Source organism: Oncorhynchus mykiss, chromosome 7 (genome assembly GCF_057628025.1).
Source record: "Oncorhynchus mykiss isolate SJ-2025 chromosome 7, ASM5762802v1, whole genome shotgun sequence".
Classification (NCBI taxonomy): Eukaryota; Metazoa; Chordata; class Actinopteri; order Salmoniformes; family Salmonidae; genus Oncorhynchus; species Oncorhynchus mykiss.
Window position 1 is genome coordinate 51,415,764 of NC_143028.1, and position 27,339 is coordinate 51,443,102.

General features: G+C 41.3%; 1 protein-coding gene across 3 annotated transcripts in view; it reads right to left on the minus strand.

The window, feature by feature from the left end:
• Nucleotides 1-27,339, minus strand: part of camta1b (calmodulin binding transcription activator 1b) — a 124,292-nt gene that overhangs the window by 87,000 nt on the left and 9,953 nt on the right. For all 3 annotated transcript variants that reach the window (XM_036983596.2, XM_036983592.2, XM_036983593.2), the window contains exon 3: nt 23,416-23,519. In XM_036983596.2, the coding sequence (XP_036839491.2) occupies nt 23,416-23,519 (104 nt within the window). The remainder of the gene's footprint in view (nt 1-23,415; nt 23,520-27,339) is intronic.

Here is a 27,339-nt window from a genome sequence, read left to right on the forward strand (position 1 = left end):
CACTTTGGTTGTTGTAAGTTTTTGGTTTCACATTGGTTGTTGTAAGTTTTTGGTTTCACATTGGTTGTTGTATGTTTTTGGTTTCACTTTGGTTGTTGTATGTTTTTGGTTTCACATTGCGAATGTTCTGGGAATGTTTATTTGTAGGATATTTGGAGGTTTTTGAATAACTTCCTTAAAAGTTTTACTGAAAGTTTCAATAAGACTTTTAATAACATTGCTAGCTTATTTTGGGAAAAACGTGTATTTATTTATTGTAATTTTTACCCCCCTTTTCTCCCCAATTTCATGATTACGATCTTGTCTCATTGCTGCAACTCCCCAACGGGCTCGGGAGAGGTGAAGGTTAAGTCATGCGTCTTCCCGAAACATGACCCGCCAAACCGCGCTTCTTAACACCCGCTCGCTTAACCCAGAAGCCAGCTGCACCAATGTGTCGGCGCAAACACATTCAACTGACGGCAGAAGTCAACTTGCAGGTGCCCAGCCCGCCACAAGGAGTCGCTAGAGCAAGATGAGCCAAGTAAAGCCCCCCTGGCCAAACCTTTCCCTAACCTGGACGACCCTGGGCCAATTGTGCACAGTCCTATGGGACTCCCGGTCACAATCGTACCCCTGCGTACACTGCAATGCAACTCATGAGGCCTGGGCAAACGTTTTTTTTTTAAACTTTAATTTCCCTAGTAGGCAATCATGCAAACACATTTATTTTTTTTGTGATTTTATTGCATCAGTGGTATTCGATAATATAATCTTCTGTTCTCTATCCATATAATGAGACGTTCTCTATCCATGGAATTAGTCTCCTGTGCTGCCAGGATGGAGCTCGCATGCCATACAAAGCTGTTAATTGTAGTCTATTCAAACACACCCCATTTAAAAGGAAACAAGCACTCATTAAGATCAGGTGTGGCTAATTAGTGGGCCAACACACCTGAACACACTTACCAAGATAGAGGATAGAGAAATGTTTGTTGATGTTGAGAATGGAATGTATATGTTTTCAAATAACATTCTCAAATGTTCTCTGAATGTTACTAAAGTTTTCTTAAATGTGGTGAGACTGTTCCAAAGCCAAGCAACTATCCTGCAACATTCCCAGAAAGTTGTGGGAAGGTTGTATGCAAAATAACCATAGGACAACCAAGCTCTTACCAAGCTCTAAGAAACATATGGTTCTCAGAACATTATGTGCTAGCTGGGGAGCCCTGCTCTAAATGCTCCCCTCACACCTCTATCAGCTAGTTAACATTAGCACCTCTGTGTCTGTTAATGTGTGCGTGTGTGCGTGTGGGTGTAGGAGAAGGAACATAATGAGACACATACTGCTCTGACTCAATCAGCAAAGTCAATTAGAGCTAATTGACAGTCTTCTGTGTGTGTGTGTGTGTGTGCTAATTAACAGTCGCCCCAGCAAGAGCTCATTAGGAAGAGAAACCGAGGCTCACTCTCCACTAGATACACACTAGAGAAAAATCATTGTGTGTGTGTGTGTGTGTGTGTGTGTGTCCTTCGTTAGGCCTTTAGGATAGGCTCTTTGATGTGGGAGCAGAAAGGTCTGGGTGAGCATGTCTCAGATTAACACTGCCTCTGTAACTATGGGAACATATACACCCACACAGACAGACACACACACACACACACACACACGCACACAGACACACACACACACACACACACACCGTGGAGGAATGCACTATTCAGGCATGGCAGGCGGTGCATGTGTGTTTGTGTGTGTGCTGGTACGTCATCTGTTCAACCGCTTGTTCACACAATCATGTAAGCATCATGAAGCAACATCACTAGATACACGTGTAAAATATCAAACAGAAAAAACAGGCAACAATGACAGACTGCAGTTTCCTTGCTATCTATCTACTATCTGCTATCTATCTACCTTGCTATCTATCTACTATCTGCTATCTATCTACCTTGCTATCTATCTACCTTGCAATCTATCTACTATCTGCTATCTATCTACTATCTGCTATCTATCTACCTTGCTATCTATCTACTATCTGCTATCTATCTACCTTGCAATCTATCTGCTATCTGCTATCTATCTACTATCTGCTATCTATCTACCTTGCTATCGATCTACTATCTGCTATCTATCTACCTTGCTATCGATCTACTATCTGCTATCTATCTACCTTGCTATCTATCTACCTTGCTATCTATCTACTATCTGCTATCTATCTATCTACCTTGCTATCTATCTACTATCTATCTATCTACCTTGCTATCTATCTACCCTGCTATCTATCTACTATCTACCTTGCTATCTATCTACCTTGCTATCTATCTACCTTGCTATCTATCTACCTTGCTATCGATCTACTATCTGCTATCTGTATTCGGCCCCCTTGAACTTTGCGACCTTTTGCCACATTTCAGGCTTCAAACATAAAGATATAAAACTGTATTTTTTTGTGAAGAATCAACAACAAGTGGGACACAATCATGAAGTGGAACGACATTTATTGGATATTTCAAACTTTTTTAACAAATCAAAAACTGAAAAATTGGGCGTGCAAAATTATTCAGCCCCCTTAAGTTAATACTTTGTAGCGCCACCTTTTGCTGCGATTACAGCTGTAAGTCGCTTGGGGTATGTCTCTATCAGTTTTGCACATCGAGAGACTGAAATTTTTTCCCATTCCTCCTTGCAAAACAGCTCGAGCTCAGTGAGGTTGGATGGAGAGCATTTGTGAACAGCAGTTTTCAGTTCTTTCCACAGATTCTCGATTGGATTCAGGTCTGGACTTTGACTTGGCCATTCTAATACCTGGATATGTGTATTTTTGAACCATTCCATTGTAGATTTTGCTTTATGTTTTGGATCATTGTCTTGTTGGAAGACAAATCTCCGTCCCAGTCTCAGGTCTTTTGCAGACTCCATCAGGTTTTCTTCCAGAATGGTCCTGTATTTGGCTCCATCCATCTTCCCATCAATTTTAACCATCTTCCCTGTCCATGCTGAAGAAAAGCAGGCCCAAACCATGATGCTGCCACCACCATGTTTGACAGTGGGGATGGTGTGTTCAGGGTGATGAGCTGTGTTGCTTTTACACCAAACATAACGTTTTGCATTGTTGCCAAAAAGTTCAATTTTGGTTTCATCTGACCAGAGCACCTTCTTCCACATGTTTGGTGTGTCTCCCAGGTGGCTTGTGGCAAACTTTAAAAAACACTTTTTATGGATATCTTTAAGAAATGGCTTTCTTCTTGCCACTCTTCCATAAAGGCCAGATTTGTGCAATATACGACTGATTGTTGTCCTATGGACAGAGTCTCCCACCTCATCTGTAGATCTCTGCAGTTCATCCAGAGTGATCATGGGCCTCTTGGCTGCATCTCTGATCAGTCTTCTCCTTGTATGAGCTGAAAGTTTAGAGGGACGGCCAGGTCTTGGTAGATTTGCAGTGGTCTGATACTCCTTCCATTTCAATATTATCGCTTGCACAGTGCTCCTTGGGATGTTTAAAGCTTGGGAAATCTTTTTATATCCAAATCCGGCTTTAAACTTCTTCACAACATTATCTCGGACCTGCCTGGTGTGTTCCTTGTTCTTCATGATGCTCTCTGCGCTTTTAACGGACCTCTGAGACTATCACAGTGCAGGTGCATTTATACGGAGACTTGATTACACACAGCTGGATTGTATTTATCATCATTAGTCATTTAGGTCAACATTGGATCATTCAGAGATCCTCACTGAACTTCTGGAGAGAGTTTGCTGCACTGAAAGTAAAGGGGCTGGATAATTTTGCACGCCCAATTTTTCAGTTTTTGATTTGTTTAAAAAGTTTGAAATATCCAATAAATGTCGTTCCACTTCATGATTGTGTCCCACTTGTTGTTGATTCTTCACAAAAAAATACAGTTTTATATCTTTATGTTTGAAGCCTGAAATGTGGCAAAAGGTCGCAAAGTTCAAGGGGGCCGAATACTTTCGCAAGGCACTGTATCTACTACCTTGCTATCTATCTACTATCTGCTATCTATCTACCTTGCTATCTATCTTGCTATCTATCTACTATATATCTACCCTGCTATCTATCTACTATCTGCTATATCTACCTTGCTATCTATTTACTATCTGCTATATCTACCTTGCTATCTATCTACTATGTGCTATATCTACCTTGCTATCGATCTACTATGTGCTATCTATCCACTATCTGCTATCTACTACCTTGCTATCTATCTACTACCTTGCTAGCTATCTATCTACCTTGCTATCTATCTACCTTGCTATCAATCTACTATCTGCTATCTACCTTGCTATCTATCTACTATCTGCTATCTATCTACCTTGCTATCTATCTACTACCTTGCTATCTATCTACTACCTTGCTATCTATCTACCTTGCTATCTATCTACTATCTGCTATCTCTACCTTGCTATCTATCTACCATCGATCTACCTTGCTATCTGCTATCTATTTACCTTGCTATCTATCTGCTATCTGCTATCTGCTATATCTACCTTGCTATCTATCTACCATCGATCTACCTTGCTATCTGCTATCTATTTACCTTGCTATCTATCTGCTATCTATCTACCTTGCTATCTATTTACTATCTGCTATATCTACCTTGTTTAAAGCTTGGGAAATCTTTTTGTATCCAAATCCGGCTTTAATCTTCTTCACAACAGTATCTCGGACCTGCCTGGTGTGTTCCTTGTTCTTCATGATGTTCTCTGTGCTTTTAACGGACCTCTGAGACTATCACAGTGCAGGTGCATTTATACGGAGACTTGATTACACACAGGTGGATTGTATTTATCATCATTAGTCATTTAGGTCAACATTGGATCATTCAGAGATCCTCACTGAACTTCTGGAGAGAGTTTGCTGCACTGAAAGTAAAGGGGCTGAATAATTTTGCACGCCCAATTTTTCAGTTTTTGATTTGTTAAAAAAGTTTGAAATATCCAATAAATGTTGTTCCACTTCATGATTGTGTCCCACTTGTTGTTGATTCTTCACAAAAAAATACAGTTTTATATATTTATGTTTGAAGCCTGAAATGTGGCAAAAGGTCGCAAAGTTCAAGGGGGCCGAATACTTTCGCAAGGCACTGTATATACTATCTGCTATCTATCTACCTTGCTATCTATCTACCTTGCTATCTATCTACTACCTTGCTATCTATCTGCTATCTATCTACCTTGCTATCTATCTACTATCTGCTATCTATCTACTATCTGCTATCTATCTACTATCTGCTATCTATCTACCTTGCTATCTATCTGCTATATATCTACCTTGCTATCTATCTACTATCTACTATCTATCTACCTTGCTATCTATCTACCTTGCTATCTATCTACCTTGCTATCTATCTACTATCTGCTATCTATCTACCTTCCTATCTACTATCTGCTATCTATCTACCTTGCTATCTATCTACCTTGCTATCGATCTACTATCTGCTATCTATCTACCTTGCTATCGATCTACTATCTGCTATATCTACCTTGCTATCTATCTACTATCTGCTATATCTACCTTGCTATCTATCTATCTACTATCTGCTATATCTACCTTGCTATCTATCTACTATCTGCTATATCTACCTTGCTACTATCTACTATCTGCTATATCTACCTTGCTACTATCTACTATCTGCTATATCTACCTTGCTACTATCTACTATCTGCTATATCTACCTTGCTATCTATCTACTATCTGCTATCTATCTACCTTGCTATCTATCTACTATCTGCTATATCTACCTTGCTATCTAGCTACTATCTGCTATATCTACCTTGCTATCGATCTACTATCTGCTATCTGCCATCTATCTACTATCTGCCATCTATCAACTATCTGCTATCTATCTACCTTGCTATCTATGTGCTATCTATCTACCTTGCTATCTATCTACTATCTGCTATATCTACCTTGCTATCTATCTACTATCTGCTATATCTACCTTGCTATCGATCTACTATCTGCTATCTGCCATCTATCTACTATCTGCCATCTATCTACTATCTGCTATCTATCTACCTTGCTATCTATCTGCTATCTATCTGCTATCTATCTACCTTGCTATCTATCTACTATCTGCTATCTATCTACCTTGCTATCTATCTACTTTGCTATCTATCTACTATCTGCTATCTATCTACTATCTGCTATCTATCTACCTTGCTATCTATCTACTATCTGCTATCTATCTACCTTGCTATCTATCTACTATCTGCTATCTATCTACCTTGCTATCTATCTACTATCTGCTCTCTATCTACCTTGCTATCTATCTACTATCTGCTATATCTACCTTGCTATCTATCTACTATCTGCTATATCTACCTTGCTATCGATCTACCTTGCTATCGATCTACTATGTGCTATCTATCTACTATCTGCTATCTATCTACCTTGCTATCTATCTACTATCTGCTATCTATCTACTATCTGCTATCTATCTACCTTGCTATCTATCTACTATCTGCTATCTATCTACTACCTTGCTATCTATCTACTACCTTGCTAGCTATCTATCTACCTTGCTATCTATCTACCTTGCTATCGATCTACTATCTGCTATCTATCTACTATCTGCTATCTACCTTGCTATCTATCTACTATCTGCTATCTATCTACCTTGCTATCTATCTACTACCTTGCTATCTATCTATCTATCTATCTACCTTGCTATCTATCTACCTTGCTATCTATCTACTATCTACTATCTGCTATATCTACCTTGCTATCTATCTACCATCGATCTACCTTGCTATCTATCTACTATCTATTTACCTTGCTATCTATCTACCTTGCTATCTACTATCTGCTATCTATCTACCTTGCTATCTATCTACTATCTGCTATATCTACCTTGCTATCTGCTATATCTACCTTGCTATCAATCTACTATCTACTATCTGCCATCTATCTACTATCTGCTATCTATCTACCTTGCTATCTATCTACTATCTGCTATATCTACCTTGCTATCTGCTATATATACCTTGCTATCGATCTACTATCTGCTATCTGCCATCTATCTACTATCTGCCATCTATCTACTATCTGCTATCTATCTACCTTGCTATCTATCTGCTATCTATCTACCTTGCTATCTACTATCTGCTATCTATCTACCTTGCTATCTATCTACTATCTGCTATATCTACCTTGCTATCTGCTATATCTACCTTGCTATCAATCTACTATCTGCTATCTGCCATCTATCTACTATCTGCCATCTATCTACTATCTGCTATCTATCTACCTTGCTATCTATCTACTATCTATCTACCTTGCTATCTATCTACTATCTGCTATCTATCTACTATCTGCTATCTATCTACCTTGCTATCTATCTACTATCTATCTACCTTCCTATCTATCTACTATCTGCTATCTATCTACCTTGCTATCTATCTACTATCTATCTACCTTCCTATCTATCTACTATTACCATATACTCCAAATAATGAATCAATAGTTCATTATTAAACAAAGATGGATGCTTTGATATAGTAGACCAGTACACCTTCTATTGTGTTTGTCACTGACATCATTTTTTGTGTCATACGTAAAATGTATGCACGCATGACTGTAAGTCTCTTTGGATAAAAGTCTGCCAAATGGTATATATTATTATATGTATACACTGTATTATACGTACACACTGAGTATACAAATCATTAGGAACACCTTCCTAATATTGAGTTGTACCTCCTTTTGCACTTAGAACAGCCTCAATTCGTCAGGACATGGACTCAAGTTTTCAAGATATGTTAATTTCAAAATGCAGAAATCATCCCAGTCTGATGCCTTTTGCATCATATGATGCAAAATGATTTCTGTATTTTAAATATCTTGAAAACTTGATTGCTGACAAGCAAAGCATTTTGAGACTATGTCAACAATGGACGAATGAAACAAATACCAAAATATTATTTTTTTGTGTGGAGTTTTCCTTTACGCTATAGTGTATTACTATGGGAACACATCCACCCCCAGTCTGTTACTGAACAGAAGCCTCAGCCATCCCCTCAGCCCTACAGGGAGAAATCCATCCCTTCATCCCCCAATCTTTTCACACATCACTGGGTGCAGAACACAGAGAGAGGGAATGAGTCAGGGGGAGAGGGAAAGAGAGAATGAGATAAGAGGAGAAGGAGTGGAGGGAGTGTGAAAGAGAGGAGGGAGAGAATGAGATATAGGAGAGGAGGAGAGAGAAAGGTAGGAAGAATAAGAGAGAGAAAATGCAGGGGCCACACCTCAGTGATCTGGAGAGGTGAAAAGGTTGAGGGGAGCCATGCGTGACAAGATCATATTCACACACACAGAGTGGGGTGAGGTAAGGATATCAGTCTTCCTACTGAGAGTCAGAAGGATTACATCTGTGCTAATCAGAATTGTCCTTATCCTGACACGCCGCATTAATCCCACACACCCCCAAACACACACAGACTAATCCCATACACACACTCCCACCAGGAACCACAGTGACCCAGCATGCAGCAACACCCAAACAGCACGACCCCACTATACACACACCTTTTACCCTCTTACACACTAGCACACTATTAGGTGACCCCCGGAGAGAGGAAGGCGAAAGGGAAAGGGGATATCTAGTCAGTTGCATAACTTAATGCATTCAACCAAAATGTGTCTTCCACATTTAACCCAACCCCCCCGAACGCTCAGAGAGAGGTAACGATAGATAGGGCATTCTCACTGAATAGAGTTATTGGGAAGGACATTTCATTTTACATAATATGTGCATACACTTTTCAATTTACATAACTAAAGCTAACAGCACATCTTCATCAAGTAATGTTTGCCAATCAAAAATGTATGATTACCCCTCTAATACAAATAGAAAAGTACCGTAGGCATACCTTACAACATTACAACTAACCATCTGTAAGTACCACGTGTAAGTACAATTTCATCATAATGCATGATTCAATTAATGAAACAACAGGTTTTTCCCTCCCCATGTGTTGCATACACATGTACACTACCAAACAAGGTACAGCAATGCATACAATCAGACAAACGAATAAACAAAACCATCAAGACAAATACATGAATATGTCACTCATTATTTATTTGCTCTTATCTACATGAATTGAATATGGGAATGCCAGATATTTTGGAAACATGTGGTCTTCCTTTGATGTTATATAAAATATTGTCCAAAAGGATGTAGCTAGATATTTCATTTAGCCAGTGTGTTAAAGTAGGGGACTGTCTGATTTCAAGAATAGTGTTATTCATTTCTTTGCCACAAGCACAGACAGATTAATATTTTTTTTCAGATTTTTGTTCCATGGATCTAGTTCACTAGTCCCAAACAAACACAAGCTAGGCGTGAGAGGGATATAAATCTGTAAACATTCTGAAATTGTGTTGATTACTGACACCCAAAACATTGAAATAAGATTACATGTCCAAAACATGATAAAAAGTTAATGTTGCCTCTTACAGCACCAACAAAGGAAAGACATCATTATTCTATGCTTATTTAAACCTGTAAATCGGGTTCCCATTTCAAACTAGTAACATTGGTGTCTACTGGCATATAATCTAACAACAATTTATAAACCCTAGAAATACACTTTTTATTTAGTAAAACATCAAGTTTAGATGCTTTGGGTTTCACAAGAGAACCCTGTTTCAATTTAACCATTATTTCTGACTTGAAAAAACTAAACAACTGGTCAGATGGAATACAGAATTGATCTCGTTATTGTTGAAAAGAACAAAAAGTACAATCCTAGAAGAAGTGGTAGATTTCCCTTAAACCCAAGTTGTGCCAGGATTTAAATGCAGATTCATTAAAAGAGGATGAAAAGCAGGGATTCCTTCATATGGGAGCAAAAGGGGAGAGAGATGCATTGTAAACCCAGTAATTTACGAGTTGCTTTCCATACTTGCCTGGGTTATTTATAATCTTCTTTATCTCTTCCAGGCCAAAATTGGGCAGGTATTTCAACTCATATGGTAAAGTGGCAAAGGTTTCTTGCCTTGTCCAATAACTTAATGAGGGAGAAAACCAATGCTTAACTTGGGAGAGTTGGGCTCCCTGATAGTGAAGTTTTAGGTTGACTAAATTCAGACCACCTGCATTATATGGAAGATACAGGACCTGCAGATGAATTCTGGGTGATTTATTTTCTTTTTTCTTAATGCAGAAAGGGTGAAATTGGAAGATTCTGAAACAAATAAAGAAATGTTAACTCTGCCCACAAGAGAAGTAGGAAGTAAGTACATGCTTTTCAAGTCATTGGTAACCATTTCAATAACTGGAATGTGGTTCAAGTTATACAAATCATGTACACGGAGTATACCAAACACAAGTTGTTTGGATGTCCTTTGGGTGGTGGACCATTCTTTATTCACAAGGGAAACTGTTGAGTGTGAAAAACCCATCTGAGTTGCTGTTCTTGACAAAAACCGGTGCACCTGGCACCTACTATCATACCCCGTTCAAAAGCACATACACTTTTGGTTTCGCCCATTCACCCTCTGAATGGCACATCTACACAATCCATGTCTCAATTGTCTCAAGGCTTAAAAATCCTTCTTTAACCCATCTGTCTACTCCCCTTCATGTACAATGATTGAAGTGGATTTAACAAGTGACATCAATAAGAGATCATAGCTTCCACCTGGATTCACCTGGTCAGTCTATGCCATGGAAAGAGCAGGTGTTCTTAATATTTTCCATTCTCAATGTACATTACTGGGTATGAAAATTCTGAAGTAAGTAGCCCTTTCCTGCAATCAAAATACCTAGTGGCCTAATGGGTGGAATGTTATTCATATTTTTCAGAATTTCAGAATTAGTACACTTTTTTAAAATAAATCACGGCAAAAATCGGGTGTTTATATGTCAAACGGTTTTATTATATTTCAGTGTTCTGTAATGTATATAAAGTGTAATATTGGGATGTACACTCAAAATGTAATTTATTTAAATTCTATATCTGACATGGTACAGGTGTCTTCTTTGGTTAAGCCCATAACCATGTGAGGTGTATACTTTGGAAATAATTCCTTTAATTTGGTCATGTGATCTAATCATGGTGGCATAGGGGTTCTATGACCAAAGCAAAAAAGTTCTGCACTGGTCGGACAGCCTTGCCTTGTCCCTCAAGACAACAGGGAGAGGAGTGAGTATTGGGTGTGGGTTTTAAAGCTGCAGTATGAAACTTTTTGACCTTATCAAATTCACATAGAAATGTGAGTTACAGATCTGTCATTCTCATTGAAAGCAAGGAAGTGGTAGATCAGTTCAATATGCGCTATTTCTATGCTTCCCGTTCTTAAGTTTTGTTTTGGTGCCTTTTACTTTTGTTTTTTTTACACAATACAATGTTTTTAGTTATGGAAAGATATTTCACAGTGGTTTAGATGGTACAATGATTCTCTACACTATACTTGCTTGTTTTGTCACATAAACTGAAATTAGGCGAACTATTCGAATTTTAGCAACCAGGAAATGGAGGAGCGATTTTTGTGTAACGCATCTTTAACTACTGTCACCGGTGAATTATAAATAATTTGAATACAAAAGACGAAACCTTGATAATACAGACATAATGTACATGTACGTCCATTCCACTCTGTCCAATGCTGTTTCAGCATCAAGGGAGACTACAACATTTGGGGTCTTAAGAACATTAGTATAAAAAAGAATGTCAAAATGTCTACGTAAATTATCAGGGGAGAGACGACCCTGTACAAAACCAGTTTGGTCTGTGTGGATGAGAAGCACAGATTCCAGTTTCCAGACTCCAGTTCCAGCACAGAGTTAATATTTAAGAAATCAACATATAATCAACATTTAAAAGTGACACTGGTCTATGGGGGCGGCAGGTAACCTAGTGGTTAGAGCATTGGGCCAGTCACCGAAAGGTTGCTGGAACGAATCCCAGAGTTGACAAGGTAAAAGAATAAGTCGCTCTGCCCCTGAACAAAGCAGTTAACCCACTGTTCCTAGGCCTTTTTTTCTTTAAGCAACGGCTTTTTTCTGGCCACTCTTCCGTAAAGCCCAGCTCTGTGGAGTGTGCGACTTAAAGTGGTCCTATGAACAGATGCTCCAATCTCCGTTGTGGAGCTTTGCAGCTCCTTCAGGGTTATCTTTAGTCTCTTTGTTGTCTCTCTGAATAATGCCCTCCTTGCCTGGTCCATGAGTTTTGGTGGGCAGCCCTCTCTTGGCAGGTTTGTTGTGGTGCCATATTCTTTACATTTTTTATAACAAATATAAATGGTGCTCCATGGGATGTTCAAAGTTATATTATATATTTTTTTATAACCCAACCCTGATCTGTACTTCTCCACAACTTTGTCCGTGACCTGTTTGGAGAGCTCCTTGGTCTTCATGGTGCCGCTTGCTTGGTGGTGCGCTTTGCTTAGTGGTGTTGCAGACTCTGGGGCCTTTCGGAACAGGTGTATAGAGTTGAAGACGGTAGTTTACATACACCTTAGCCAAATACATGTAAACTCAGTTTTTCACAATTCCTGACATTTAAACCTAGTAAAAATTCCCTGTCTTAGGTCAGGTAGGATCATGACTTTATTATAAGAATGTGAAATGTCTGAATAATAGTAGATACAATGATTTATTTAAGCTTTTATTTATTTCATCATATTCCCAGTGGGTCAGAAGTTCACATACACTCAATTGGTATTTGGTAGCATTTAAATTCTTTAACTTGGGTCAAATGTTTCAGGTAGCCTTCCACAAGCTTCCCACAATAAGTTGGGTGCATTTTGGCCCATTCCTCCTGACAGAGCTGGTGTAACTGAGTCAGGTTTGTAGGCCTCCTTGCCCGCACACGCCTTTTCAGTTCTGCCCACACATTTACTATAGGATTGAGGTTGGGGCTTTATGATGGCCACTCCAACACCTTGACGTTGTTGTCCTTAAGCCATTGTGCCACAACTTTGGAAGTATGCTTGGGGTCATTGTCCAATTGGAAGACCCATTTGCGACCAAACTTCCTGACTGATGTCTTGAGATGTTGCTTTAATATCCACATAATTGTCTCTTCCTCATGATGCCATCTATTTTCTGAAGTGCACCAGTCTCTCCTGCAGCAAAGCACACCCACAACATGATGCTGCCACCCCCGTGCTTCACGGTTGGGATGGTGTTCTTCGGCTTGCAAGCCTCCCCCTTTTTCCTCCAAACATAACGATGGTCATTATTGCCAAACAGTTCTATTTTTGTTTCATCAGACCAGATGACATTTCTCCAAAAAGTACGATCTTTGTCCCCATGTGCAGTTGCTAATCGTAGTCTGGCTTTTTAATGGCGGTTTTGGATCAGTGGCTCCTTCCTTGCTGAGCGGCCTTTCCGGTTATGTCGATATAGGACTAGTTTTACTGTGGATATAGATACTTTTGTACCTGTTTCCTCCAACATCTTCACAAGGTCCTTTGCTGTTGTTCTGGGATTGATTTGCACTTTTGGGCAGCAAAGTAAGTTCATCACTAGGAGACAGAACGCGTCTCCTTCCTGAGCGGTATGACAGCTGCGTGGTCCCATGGTGTTTATACTTGCGTACTATTGTTTGTACAGATGAACGTGGTAACTTCAAGCGTTTGCAAATTGCTCCCAAGGATGAATCAGACTTGTGGAGGTCTACAATGTTTTTTCTGAGGTCTAGGCTGATTTCTTTTGATTTTCCTATGATGTCAAGCAAAGAGGCACTGAGTTTGAAGGTAGGCCTTAAAATACATCCACAGGTACACCTCCAATTGACTCAAATGATGTCAATTAGCCTATCAGAATCTTCTAAAGCCATGACATAATTTTCTGGAATTTTCAAAGCAGTTTAAAGGCACAGTCAACTTAGTGTATGTAAACTTGTGGAATTGTGATACAATGAATTAGAAGTGAAATAATCTGTCTGTAAACAATTGTTCGAAAAATTACTTGTGTCATGCACAAAGTAGATGTCCTAAACGACTTGCCAAAACTATAGTTTGTTAACAAGAAATTTGTGGAGTGGTTGAAAAACTAGTTTTAATATACTGAGATCCTGTGACACTTAGATTGCACACAGGTGGACTTCAACAAATTATGTGACTTCTGGTGCAACCAATTACCTTCAGATCTTATTTAGGGGCTTCATAGCAAAGGGGATGAACACATATCCACGCACCACTTTTCTGTTTTTATAAAATACATTTCAAAAATGTAAACAAGTATTTTTTTTCATTTCACTTCACCAATTTGGACTATTTAATGTATGTCTATTAAATGAAATCCAAATGAAAATCAATTTAAATTACAGGTTATAACGCAACAAAATAGGAAAAACGCCAAGGGGGATGAATACTTTTGCAAGGCACTTCAGGGTATCCCAGACCATTAAAGGGCATACTGCTGTGTTCCGGTGCATTTCAAATAAAAATTGGAAGTGATTATTAACATAATCAATAATTGATGATTTGCTAGGAGCTATATGTTGAATCTCCGAGATGGTGGTGCCATAGGAGGTCCCTCAAATTCAATGGGGGAAAAAACAGGGCAGAGGGGTCAGATAGAAGTCTAGGAAAATAAACAACTTGAAATCTTGGAGAAAAAATAATTAAGGAACAAAAAAGTATATTCTTGAATAGGATTTGTGTACATAATAAAAAATAACAGCCCCTTTCATTAGAATGTGTTGTTCTCCATACTTCTTGAAGTCCCAAATCTTGAGTGTTAAGGACAAGTATGACAGGATTGTTATGTAGTCATCTCTAGGACCAGGAATTTATCCAGGAATTTTTTCTTTTAAATCACACTGTATGACCCGTCTAGAAAAAATCTAGTCCATCATGGCCCATATAAAACCTTTATCTATTTTTTTTACTCTGGGTCCCAGGAAAACAATTTCCCTTGTGGTGCCACCTCTGACATCACCACACAATGTTACAATTGAACATATTCTCTTTGTACTATCTCAAAATGTTTACTTACATATCTCAAAGTTGAGATGGTAAGCCTATCGACCTAAAAACAATGTTAGGGGAATGGGCTTCCATAGTTCTATGTGGCTCAGTTACTGCTACAATTTCTGAATGTAACAGGCTGTTACTGCAATTTAACTCAATAAAACAAGTCTTAAATATGAGGAGAATTGTTTTCACACTGCCCTGCTCGGATAGGGGTAACTGTAGGGCGCATGTCATACACGACCTCTGGAGTTAGTGCTTGAGATGTGATCATTTGGCAAGTTTACACAACAGTATTGTCTCTCCAAAACCTCTCTAAAATGTCCCTTTGCTATCGTCAATGTGAAAAAAGGTCATAGAGAGTGAGGAGGTAGAGACGGATAGAGACCAAGTGCAAAAGAAAATACAAAAAAGCTAAAGGGAGAGCGAGAGAGAGAGAGAGAGAGGATCACTAAGATTCCCTCTAAAACGTGGATCCCGCTGCAGGTTGAAATGAAACACACACACACACACATTAGAAAGAGATAGTAATCACTGGGTGTGTCTGACTGGCCTTTTATCAATAAGTCATCACCATGCTGTATTAGCAGCCCCAGCTAGCACATGTGGTTCCTTGGATGTTATGGAAATGTACATTTTTGGTTTCCCATTGGTTCTGGGAATGAAGCCATACGTTTCCTGAACAATAAAACTGAACTTTTTTTTTTTTGTTTTGAGAATGGAAGGTAAACATTTAGCATGTTCTGGGAACTCATACAAAGCTGTTCATTTGAGTCTATTCAAACAGACCCCATTTCAAAGGAAACAAGCACTCATTTAGATCAGGTAGGGCCAATTAGTGGGCGCGGCCAACACACCTGAACACACATAACAAGATAGAGGATAGAGTAAGTTTTGTTGATGCTGAAAACGGAATGCATATGTTTATAAATAACATTCTTAGAACATTCTATGAATGTTAGTAATGTTTTCTTATGGTTTTAATGGAACATTTTAAATAGAAGCATGAGGAAACCTGAAGAAACGTTATGCTGAAGTACTGAAATTCCTATAGAAGAACATTGATTCTTAACATTCTCTGAACATTCTGAAAACAGGACTTTAAATAAAACCATGACGAAAACAGTAGAAAACTTTGAAGTACTGAAATTCCCATAGAAGAACGTTGTTTCTTAATATTCTTGTAACAATTTGAGAACGTTCCTTTAAATAGAACCATGGGGAAACCTGTAGGAAACATTACACTGAAGTCCTGAAATTCCCACTTCAGAAACATAGGGTTTTCAGAACGTTATGTGCTAGCTCAGTATCTTACACCATTCCAGAACATTGAGGGAAGGTTGAATGCAAAATAACCATATGACAAACACGCTCTCACCAATCTCTAAGAAACATGCTTCTCTGAACGTTACAGTATGTGCTAGCTGGAACATTTAGCACCATGACGTGTACATGCACGCACACACACACACACACACACACACAGTACTAGTAGGATTTAGAAGCCAGCTAAATTATCAGCAGAACCTATCTGTGAGATTCCCTCCAAATCACATTCAGACAGAACCATTTGGAGGAGAGGTATATAATGCTTTGGTGCATCAGCTATGCCTGATTTATACAATGGGTGGGTCTAATCCTGAAAGCTGATAGGTTAAAAGTGCATTCCAGCGGTGTCTTATCCACAAGTTACCACCAGTTAAATCTATGGCGTTAAAATGCCTATTTACTCTGTTCCATCTGACAGCGCAATCCACTGTTTCATCAGCCCAGCCAGGCATGTTATAAACTTGACCTCCACTATAAAAAGCATCTAGACATTATCTCACATTTCTTTTAGACTAACATTTAGTTTTCAACAGTGGAGATTTGTATAAACTAGTGATGCACCGATATGACATTTTTGGCCGATACCGATATCTGATATTTACCTTGACAAAAAAACACGATACCGATAAGCAATATTTAACATTTTAGCGGCCTTTTAAGAATTCTAGTACAGTTAAATAGTTAACACACACACATGGAAGCAGCAGTCTAACACACGGCATCTCAGTGCAAGAGTCGTCACTACAGTCCTTGTTTGAATCCAGGCTGTATCACATCTGGCTGTGATTGGGGGTCCCATTGGGCGGTGCACAATTGGCCCAGCGTCGTCCGGGTTTGGCCGGGGTAGGCCGTCATTGTAAATAAGAATTTGATCTGAACTGACTTGCCTAGTTAAATAAAGGTTGCACACACACACACACACACACACACACACACACACACACACACACACACACACACACACACACACACACACACACACACACACACACACACACACAGTTATTTTGTTGGCATTTACGTAAGAATAATGAAAATGACTGCAGTTTCTACTGGTCATTGTTTTCAGGCAGGTTATATTGGTGCTAGCTAGGTACCAAGCTAAAGCTAGCTACCTCAGAAGTTGCGGTCGAACAAATTATGCTTTATTACCAACACAGTATTGTAAACACATTGTTCGTGGCCGGTGTTTTCTTGTTTGCAGAATGTTTTGTACAGCTTTGACAGTGCTACTGTATCTTTTTTTACACGTAAAGACCCAAACGGCGTTCCATAGTATGTATGTTGTGAAGCTAATAGCAGTGACACTATTAATGTGTAACTCCGGTAGGGCAACATCTGAAAAATAGCACCCCTGGTAGTGTGTACCGGTGCTCAACCAGTCGGTGAAGGCCAACATCACCCACGACAGAGAACGGTTGATTGTCAAGGGCAATGAATTCCATTATCTTGGCGTTAATGGATTTCCCCTTTGAGTTGTCTTGCTGAAATGTTCTTACTCTTCCAAATGACTGCTCGACTTGTTGACTGCTCGATCCACACACCAGACATTGTGGGCTAGGATATGAATGCTGTGTTGCACGTGTAGTGCAAAATATTACGTGGCGTCATTATGACATGTACCTATGTTATATAGGTATACACTTCAGCGTTGACATCGGTTTTGCACATTGGTGTTAAACTAGACACCGGCATTTTTAGCTAATATCGGGTGATTCTAATATGTTCACCAATATATTGTGTATCCCTAGTATGAACCTTGCTGTCTGTCTCTTCTTCGACATTTGCAACATTGCTTCAATATTCAACTTCAATCTTGAACTGTTCCATAGTAATGAACGTGTAGGGGTCGGGAGTCGGGGCGAGAGAGAAAGGCAGGCAGCGTTTTTAATGAAAATATGTCTGAATATGTTGGTAGCCCATTGTAGAAAAGTGATAATGCCCTCGAATGCGGTGTTTGGAAGTGTCACATCTTCTCCTGCTCCTCCTCTCCGGCGTACTGACCACATGTCCTGGGATTCATCATTGCACACACCTGGCACTCATCATCACGCAAACATGTTCATCATTATGATTCACACCTGGACTTCATTACCTTCATTATTTCCTCCCCTTTTATGTCACTCCCTTATGTTTTCTCACCAGTTGGTATTGTTCTTGTTTACCGGGTGTAGCCTTATGGAATTGTCTCGTTACTGGTTTTGTTGTTTTATTAAACATTTTACCTGCACCTGCTTCCCGACTCACAGTTCTGTTATTACAGGAAGATATATTGGCACGGTTTGCCGGCCTGAGACGAACAATACCTGTGCCAATATATCCTCCAAACACCGGCTTCTCAGGCATTATCACTTAAATGACATACACAATCACAAACACATACATAAACACACATTCTCTCTCCATGTCTCTCTCTCCCCCAAACACAGAAACAGGAGTATGCCTATAAAGGACAAAGGGGTGACAGAACGTATTCAGGAAACTTTAGGCCTCTGATGAAACAGATGAGCTTTGAAGGAATCCTCCCAGGGACACCCAACCTTCCCCTGAACTGAGCCTTCACTCCATCATCAAACACACACAGAAGGAGAAAGAGACAATGAGAGAGGAGAGGGTCTGTCTTCACGCATACTCTCGACTCTGCGTTTCTTACACAACGATCTCAGCACTGAAAGATCACAAACTGCTCTCAATTCGGGAACCACATACACACATGCAGGCACACATACAGACACACACACTTGATTCCAGTGAGTGCTCTGTTCTGTAGGCTGCAGATATGCTGTTTGTCCTTCACTGAGACAGATCGCATGAAAAATGTAATGAATTGCCTCAGAGGAGAAACCACAAACCAAATAAGCTTTACATCACATAGTAATGAATGTACATCTCCTAGATCAGGTATTCCCAAACTGGGGTACTGGGGTACACGCAATTCCGTCGGGGGTACGCCACATAAAAATGTGATTCACATCAAAAAATATATAGATCTTCTTTTGACACTTTTCTTCACATTTTCAAACAGTCCATTTAGTAAGGCCTGTGTCCATAGAGACACATACCAACTCTACTGGTAGTACTGCTACTACCAGCAATACTACACCTTCAACTGTCGACACAAGTTGTTCTGCTTCCACGAGCACACCCAATGCTAGCATCAGTAATTCTACATTTGTTGTTAGCAGAGCTAGCACAGACACTGACAGTTGTGAATCTGATGCAGCCGAAGAGCTACTGCCCCTTTACCTGGGAAAGCAATGAACAACAGACCGGGACGTTGGACCATTGAAGAGGCGTAAATATGATGAGAACTACATTGATTTGGGGTTCACTTATATTGGGAGGAGTGCCTTTCCTCAGCCAAAGTGTGCTATACAGTTGAAGTCGGAAGTTTACATACACCTTAGCCAAATACATTTAAACTCAGTTTTTCACAATTCCTGACATTTAAACCTAGTAAAAATGTCCTGTTTTAGGTCAGTTAGGACCACCACTTTATTATAAGAATGTGAAATGTCAGAATAATAGTAGAGAGAATGATTTATTTCAGCTTTTATTTCTTTCATCACATTTCCAGTGGGTCAGAAGTTTACATACACTCAATTAGTATTTGGTAGCATTGCCTTTAAATAGTTTAACTTGGGTCAAACCTTTCAGGTAGCCTACCACAAGCTTCCCACAATAAGTTGGGTGAATTTTGGCCCATTCCTCCTGACAATGCTGGTGTAACTGAGTCAGGTTTGTAGGCCTCCTTGCTCACACACGCTTTTTCAGTTCTGCCCACCAATTTTCTATGGGATTGAGGTCAGGGCTTTGTGATGGCCACTCCAATACCTTGACTTTGTTGTCCTTAAGCCATTTTGCCACAACTTTGGAAGTATGCTTGGGGTTATTGTCCATTTGGAAGACCCATTTGCGACCAAGCTTTAACTTCCTGACTGATGTCTTGAGATGTTGCTTCAATATATCCACATAATTTCCCCTCCTTATGATGCCATCTATTTTGTGAAGTGCACCAGTCCCTCCTGCAGCAAAGCATCCCCACAATATGATGCTACCACCCCTGTGCTTCATGGTTGGGATGGTGTTCTTCGGCTTGCAAGCCTTCCCCTTTTCCCTCCAAACACAACGATGGTCATTATCAGACCAGAGGACATTTCTCCAAAAAGTACGATCTTTGTCCCCATGTGCAGTTGCAAACCGTAGTCTGGCTTTTCTTTGGCGGTTTTGGATCAGTGGCTTCTTCCTTGCTGAGCGGTTATGTCATCAGGTTATGTCGATATAGGACTCGTTTTACTGTGGATATAGATCCTTTTGTACCTATTTCCTCCAGCATCTTCACAAGGTCCTTTGCTGTTGTTCTGGGATTGATTTGCACTTTTTGCACCAAAGTACGTTCAGCTCTAGGAGACAGAACGCGTCTCCTCCCTGAGCGGTGTGACGGCTGCATAGTCCAATGGTGTTTATACTTGCTTACTATTGTTTGTACAGATGAACGTGGTACCTTCAGGCATTCGGAAATTGTTCCCAAGGATGAACCAGACTCATAATTGTCTGGAATTTTCCAAGCGGTTTAAAGACACAGTCAACTTAGTGTATGTAAACTTCTGACCCACTGGAATTGTTATACAGTGAATTACAAGTGAAATAATCTGTCTGTAAACAATTGTTGGAGAAATTACTTCAAAGTAAATGCCCTAACCGACTTGCCAAAACTATAGTTTGTTAACAAGAACTTTGTGGAGTGGTTGAAAAACAAGTTTTAATGACTCCAACCTAAGTGTATGTAAACTTCCGACTTCAACTGTATGTGCAAAAGTACTATCTCACAACTCGATGAAACCTTCACTCTTGTGCAGACATTTAGAAACAAAACATGGCAAATTTAAAAATAAGCCACAGGAGTTTTTTGATCGAGAATTAAGACAATTTTTGAGTAGTAAGACATATAAAAGCAACAGATACCATCAATAAGAATGGGCTAGAAGCGTCTTATATGGTGAGCTACCGAGTGGCTAGGGCAAGGACTATTGTGGAGGACTTAATTCTTCCTGCTGCCGCGGATATGGCTGGGACAATGTTGGAGGAAAAGGACACAAAAAAACTATACAGACAATCCCCTCATCAAACAACACTGTTTCACGACGCATCAGTGACATGGCAGGAGATGTTTTGAAGCAATTACTGCTTCGCATACAAGCTAGTGAATTGGATGTGTTACAATTGGATGAGTCAACATGCACAGCTCCTGGTATTACGTTTATGGGGGGTCAATTAAAGAAGACATCCTCTTCTGCAAACCACTGGAAACCAGGACAACAGGATAGGATATTTTTAAAGTACTGGACAGCTTTGTGACATCAAATGGACTTTGGTGGTCAAGATGTGTTGATATCTGTACTGATGGCGCAAAAGCCATGACAGGGAGACATAGTAGAGTGGCAACGTGTGTGCAAGCAGTTGCTCGCGAAGCCACTTGGGTACACTGCAGCATCCAGCAAGAGGCTCTTGCTGCCAAGGGAATGCCTGACAGCTTGAAAGACATTTTGGACACTACAGTGAAAATGGTTAACTTTGTTAAAGCAAGGCCCCTGAACTCTTGTGTATTTTCTGCATTATGCAATGATATGGGCAGCGACCATGTAACGCTTTTACAACATACAGAAAGAAGTGCGCTGGTTATCATTGGCAAAGTATTGACATGTTTTTTTTATTGAGAGACGAGCTTAAAGTTTTCTTTACTGACCATTTTCACTTGCCTGACCGCTTGCATGATGACGAGTTTCTCACAGGACTGGCCTATCTGGGTGATGTTTTTTCTCGACTAAATGATCTGAATCTAGGATTACAGGGACTCTCCACAACTATAGTCAAAGTTTCGGAACAAAATTGAGGCTATGATTAAGAAGTTGTAGCTCTTCTCTGTCTGCATTAACAAGGACAACACACATATCTTTCCATCATTGTATGATTCTTTGTGTGCAAATGAACTCAAGCTTACGGACAATGTCAAATGTGATATTGCGAAACACCTGAGTGAGTTAGGTGCTCAATTACGCAGGTACTTTCCCGAAACACATAACACAAACAACTGGATTCGTTATCCCTTTCATGCCCTGCCTTCAGTCCACTTACCAATATCTGAACAAGAGAGCCTCATTGAAATTGCAACAAGCGGTTCTGTGAAAATTGAATTTACTCAGAAGCCAGTGCCATATTTTTGGATTGGGCTACGCTCAGAGTATCCTGCTTTGGCAAATCACAATGTTAAGACTCTCTCTGATACAACCCAACTTTTTAAAATGTAACTAGGCAAGTCAGATAAGAACACATTCTTATTTACAATGACAGCCTAACCTGGACGACACTGGGCCAATTGTGCGCCGCCCTATGGGACTCCCAATCAAGGCCAGATGTGATGCAGCCTGGATTCAAACCAGGTACTGCAATGATGCGTCTCGTACTGAGATGCAGTGTCTTAGACCACTGTACCACTCAAGGCCAAACATTGCAGACTTATGTGCATCCTTTCCAGCACACCCTTCTCATTAACCTGCGGTGAGATATTCACAATTTTCCATGAACAAATAAGGTTTTATACGTAAGATGGCTAAATAAAGAGCAAAATGATTGATTATTATAATATTATTATTTGTGCCCTGGTCCTATATGAGCTCTTTGTCACTTCCCCACGAGCCGGGTTGTGACAAAAACTCACACTCATTCTAACGTTTAATAAATGTATTGTGTAGTGTGTGTGGCAGGCTTATAATGATGGTAAAAATCAACGTTTGAGAGTGTGCTGACCCTGGTGCTAGAGGGGGTACGCAGCTGGAGGTTGAATGTTTGAAGGGGTACCGGACTATAAAAAGTTTGGGAACCACTTTCCTAAATCAATAACACACACGCCTCAGTCTCTATCCACAATCAAAACAGAAATAATAGCAAACCAAACCAAGTTGGCCCAGCACAATAGTTTTCTTCAGAACTACACATGTGGAAACCCATCCACTGGAATAGTAAAGGAAGATGCTGACCTATGGAAGAGGCTAGAGGTCACCACACTAAAACACTGCTACACAGAGGCCCTAATCCATCCATGTCCGTGGACAAGGCGCAACCTATGATTGGGTCCTCCTAAGTGCTCTCTCACCTCATTGGTGTTCCAGCGGTGGCGCTCCTTGGGCAGAGAGGAACATTTGGGCAAACACTCCAACAGCTTCTTAGGTAGGTAGATCTTCAACTGGCCAGGCTCACCTAGAGAGACAGAGAGACAGACAGAGAGACAGACAGACAGACGGGTTATTGACTGAGTTTGAGTGAAGGACCTTTGTTTACCCCAGGAGACGTGAGACTCCTGAACATGCTCATGCACACACGCTGACACAACGTGTGTATGTGTGTGAGAGAGAGAGAGGGGGGGGGGGGTATAGATAGATAGTGATAGAGACAGTGAGAGTGTGTTCAGGCACGTATGCTCACCCTAATCAATTATGCATTTATTAATAGAAGCCCTGAGAAGACAGAATTTCAAACAGCTGAATGGCGCTGGCTTAGGTAAAGCCTAATTTCTTATTTAGCAGCACTCCGGACTCACTGCTATGAATGCCAATCAGTGTTTAAATCCTCTCCTCCACACACACACACATATCCCGCCCAGTGTCCCCGATGTTCCGACCACTGATCAGAGGAATTCTCATCAGGGCCCTGCCTTTGAAATGCACTAGAAAACCCACATGAAACCGGCGATCAAACACACCCACCATATGCATGCAAGCACACACACTCATACATCTCATGTGCGTGGTTGTGTGCGTGTGGACCACCTAAGTTTATATCTCCCTTGGGACTTTCCAGAACGATCCTACCACCAACAAATTCCCATGGCAACACACTTCCATCTGAACAGCATCTTTACAGGTACCTATATAAGAATCAAATATGCTACAAATGAACGTCCAGCACACTGCACATTACCCATCCATTAGTTGATTAATATTTTACCTTCCAAAACTGTCATTTCCACATGTATTACTGAAAAAACCCAATACCCCTGTGAGGCTGTCAGTTAATTATAAAACTTTCCAGAGTAAAGAACTCTCAAATGCAACTCTTACAGCAGCATACCACCCTCATCCCTCCCACTGCTGGCTTGTCTCTAAGCAGGGTTGGTCCTGGTCAGTCCCTGGATGGGAGACCAGATGCCGCTGGAAGTGGTGTTAGAGGACCAGTAGGAGGCACTCTTTTCTCTGGTCAAAAAAGTATCCCAGGGCAGTGATTGGGGACATTGCCCTGTGTAGGGTGCTGTCTTTTGGATGGGACGTTCCACGGTGTCCTGACTCTCTGTGGTCACTAAAGATCCCATGGCACTCCCATGGCACTTATTGTAAGAGTAAATAAATAGAAATATTTCTCCCAGTACTGAGGAGAAATGTCATATTTCCCCCTTTTCTAAATAAAATGAATGTGAAAGAAAGGCTCATTGCACGGAAACTAGATAGAGGGAGATAGAGGGGAAGGAAGAAGAGAAAGGGGGAGATATAGGGGAGAGAGGGAAGGAGGGAGAGGAGGAGAAGAGTTTGGGGTAGATGTGCGTGCAAAAAGAGGCAGAGAAATGGGGAAGGAAGGAAAAGACAGGGAGAGAGGAGATTAAGAAGAAGGGGGGATGAGGAGGGATAGAGGGATGGGTGTGCATGCTAATTCATGATTCTGCTGATAAACCTTTCCTCAAGTCATCCTCAGCTGGGATGCCACAACAGAGAGAATGCTGGGATGTGAGGAATTGTTGGTATGATCGATCAGTCAACAAAACAATTCAAGAAAATGAATCACTCATCCTCCATGCCCAAGCCTTCCCCTCTGATTCTCAAACCAACAACCTTAGCCTCCCTTTCTGCTCCCCCTGTCCCTCACCATTCCTCTTTCCCCCCCAGTCCCTCCCCCGCTCCATCTGTCCCTGACCTCTCTCTCTCTGTCTCTCCTGTCCCTGTCTGTCTCTCTGTCAGTGTCTGTCTCTCTGTCTCTCCTGTCCCTGTCTGTCTCTCTGTCCTCTCCTGTCTCTGTCCTATCATGTGTCTTTGTCCTCTCCTGTCTCTGTACTCTCATGTCCCTGGGTTCTGGTGTGTCTCTGTATCTCTGTCCTCTCCTGTCTCTGTCTCTCTGGTCTCTTTGTCCTCTCCTGTCTCTGTCTCGCTGTCCTCTCCCCTTCCCTAGGCTCTGGGGTGTCTATGTCTCTGTCTCTCTGTCCTCTCCTGTCATTGTCTCTCTGACCTCTCCTGTCTCTCTGTCCTCTCCTGTCTCTGTCTCTCTGTCCTCTCCTGTCATTGTCTCTCTGTCCTCTCCTGTCTCTCTGTCCTCTCCTGTCTCTGTCGCTCTGTCTTCTCCTGTCTCTGTCTCTCTGTCCTCTCCTGTCATTGTTTCTCTATCCTCTCCTATCATTGTCTCTCTGTCCTCTCCTGTCTCTGTCGCTCTGTCCTCTCCTGTCTCTGTTGCTCTGTCCTCTCCTGTCTCTGTCCTCTCCTGTTATTGTCACCCTGTCCTCTCCTGTTATTGTCACTCTGTCCTCTCCTGTCTCTCTGTCCTCTCCTGTCTCTCTGTCACTCTGTCCTCTCCTGTCTCTGTTGCTCTGTCCTCCTGTTATTGTTACCCTGTCACCCTGTCCTCTCCTGTCTCTGTCGCTCTGTCCTCTCCTGTCTCTGGCGCTCTGTCCTTTCCTGTCTCTGGCGCTCTGTCCTCTCCTGTCTCTGTCGCTCTGTCCTCTCCTGTCTCTGTCGCTCTGTCCTCTCCTGTCTCTGTCGCTCTGTCCTCCTGTTATTGTCACCCTGTCACCCTGTCCTCTCCTGTCTCTGGCGCTCTGTCCTTTCCTGTCTCTGGCGCTCTGTCCTCTCCTGTCTCTGTCGCTCTGTCCTCTCCTGTCTCTGTCACTCTGTCCTCTCCTGTCTCTGTCGCTATGTCCTCTCCTGTTTCTGTCGCTCTGTCCTCTCCTGTCTCTGTCGCTCTGTCCTCTCCTGTCTCTGTCGCTCTGTCCTCTCCTGTCTCTGTCGCTCTGTCCTCTCCTGTCTCTGTCGCTCTGTCCTCTCCTGCATCTGTCGCTCTGTCCTCTCCTGCATCTGTCACTCTGTCCTCTCCTGCATCTGTCACTCTGTCCTCTCCTCTCCTGTCTCTGTCACTCTGTCCTCTCCTGTCTCTGTCACTCTGTCCTCTCCTGTCTCTGTCCTCTCCTGTCTCTGTCCTCTCCTGTCCCTGTTGTATCTCAGGACAGATCAGGAGAGCAGACAAGGAGAGTACAAACACACAGTACAAATCAATAACCTCCCCACAGAAAAAAAGGTTTCTGGGCCTCCTCTCAAACACACACTAGGATGGTTGTCCTGTTCGAGGATCAATAACCAATCAAAGCACTCATCACCTTTATAGCTCCCCTTAACACTACAGATATTCCCGGCCCTCACCCCGTACACACACACACACTCAGCCACACACTCTCTCTCTCTCTCTCTCTCTCTCTCTCTCTCTCTCTCTCTCTCTCTCTCTCTCTCTCTCTCTCTCTCTCTCTCTCTCTCTCTCTCTCTCTCTCTCTCTCTCTCTCTCTCTCTCTCTCTCTCTCTCTCTCTCTCTCTCTCTCTCTCTCTCTCTCTCTCTCTCTCTCTCTCTCTCTCTCTCTCACAAACATGCAGACACACAAATAGACATACACTCACACACCAAACTAGAACAAGAACTAGAAACACACAAAAAAAAACTTTGATCGCCCTGTCTCTCTCTCATACATCTCAGTTAAAGCCAGCTCTTTCTTAACCAGCCACGGTCTGTTTCTCCCAGCACCAGTAACACTGATCCATGCCGTATGGATAGATAGTGCTCTGTGCATTGATTAGGCATGACAATGAGCTTCTGCTCCTAAAATAAGCTCTGTGTGTGTGTGAGTGCGCACACACACACTGCTCTGCGTCGGCACGCATGAATAAACATGATCTGTAACAGAGCTGAATGAGAATGAGACTCACTTTAGAGTGTGTGTGTGTGTGTGTGTGTGTGTGTGTGTGTGTGTGTGTGTGTGTGTGTGTGTGTGTGTGTG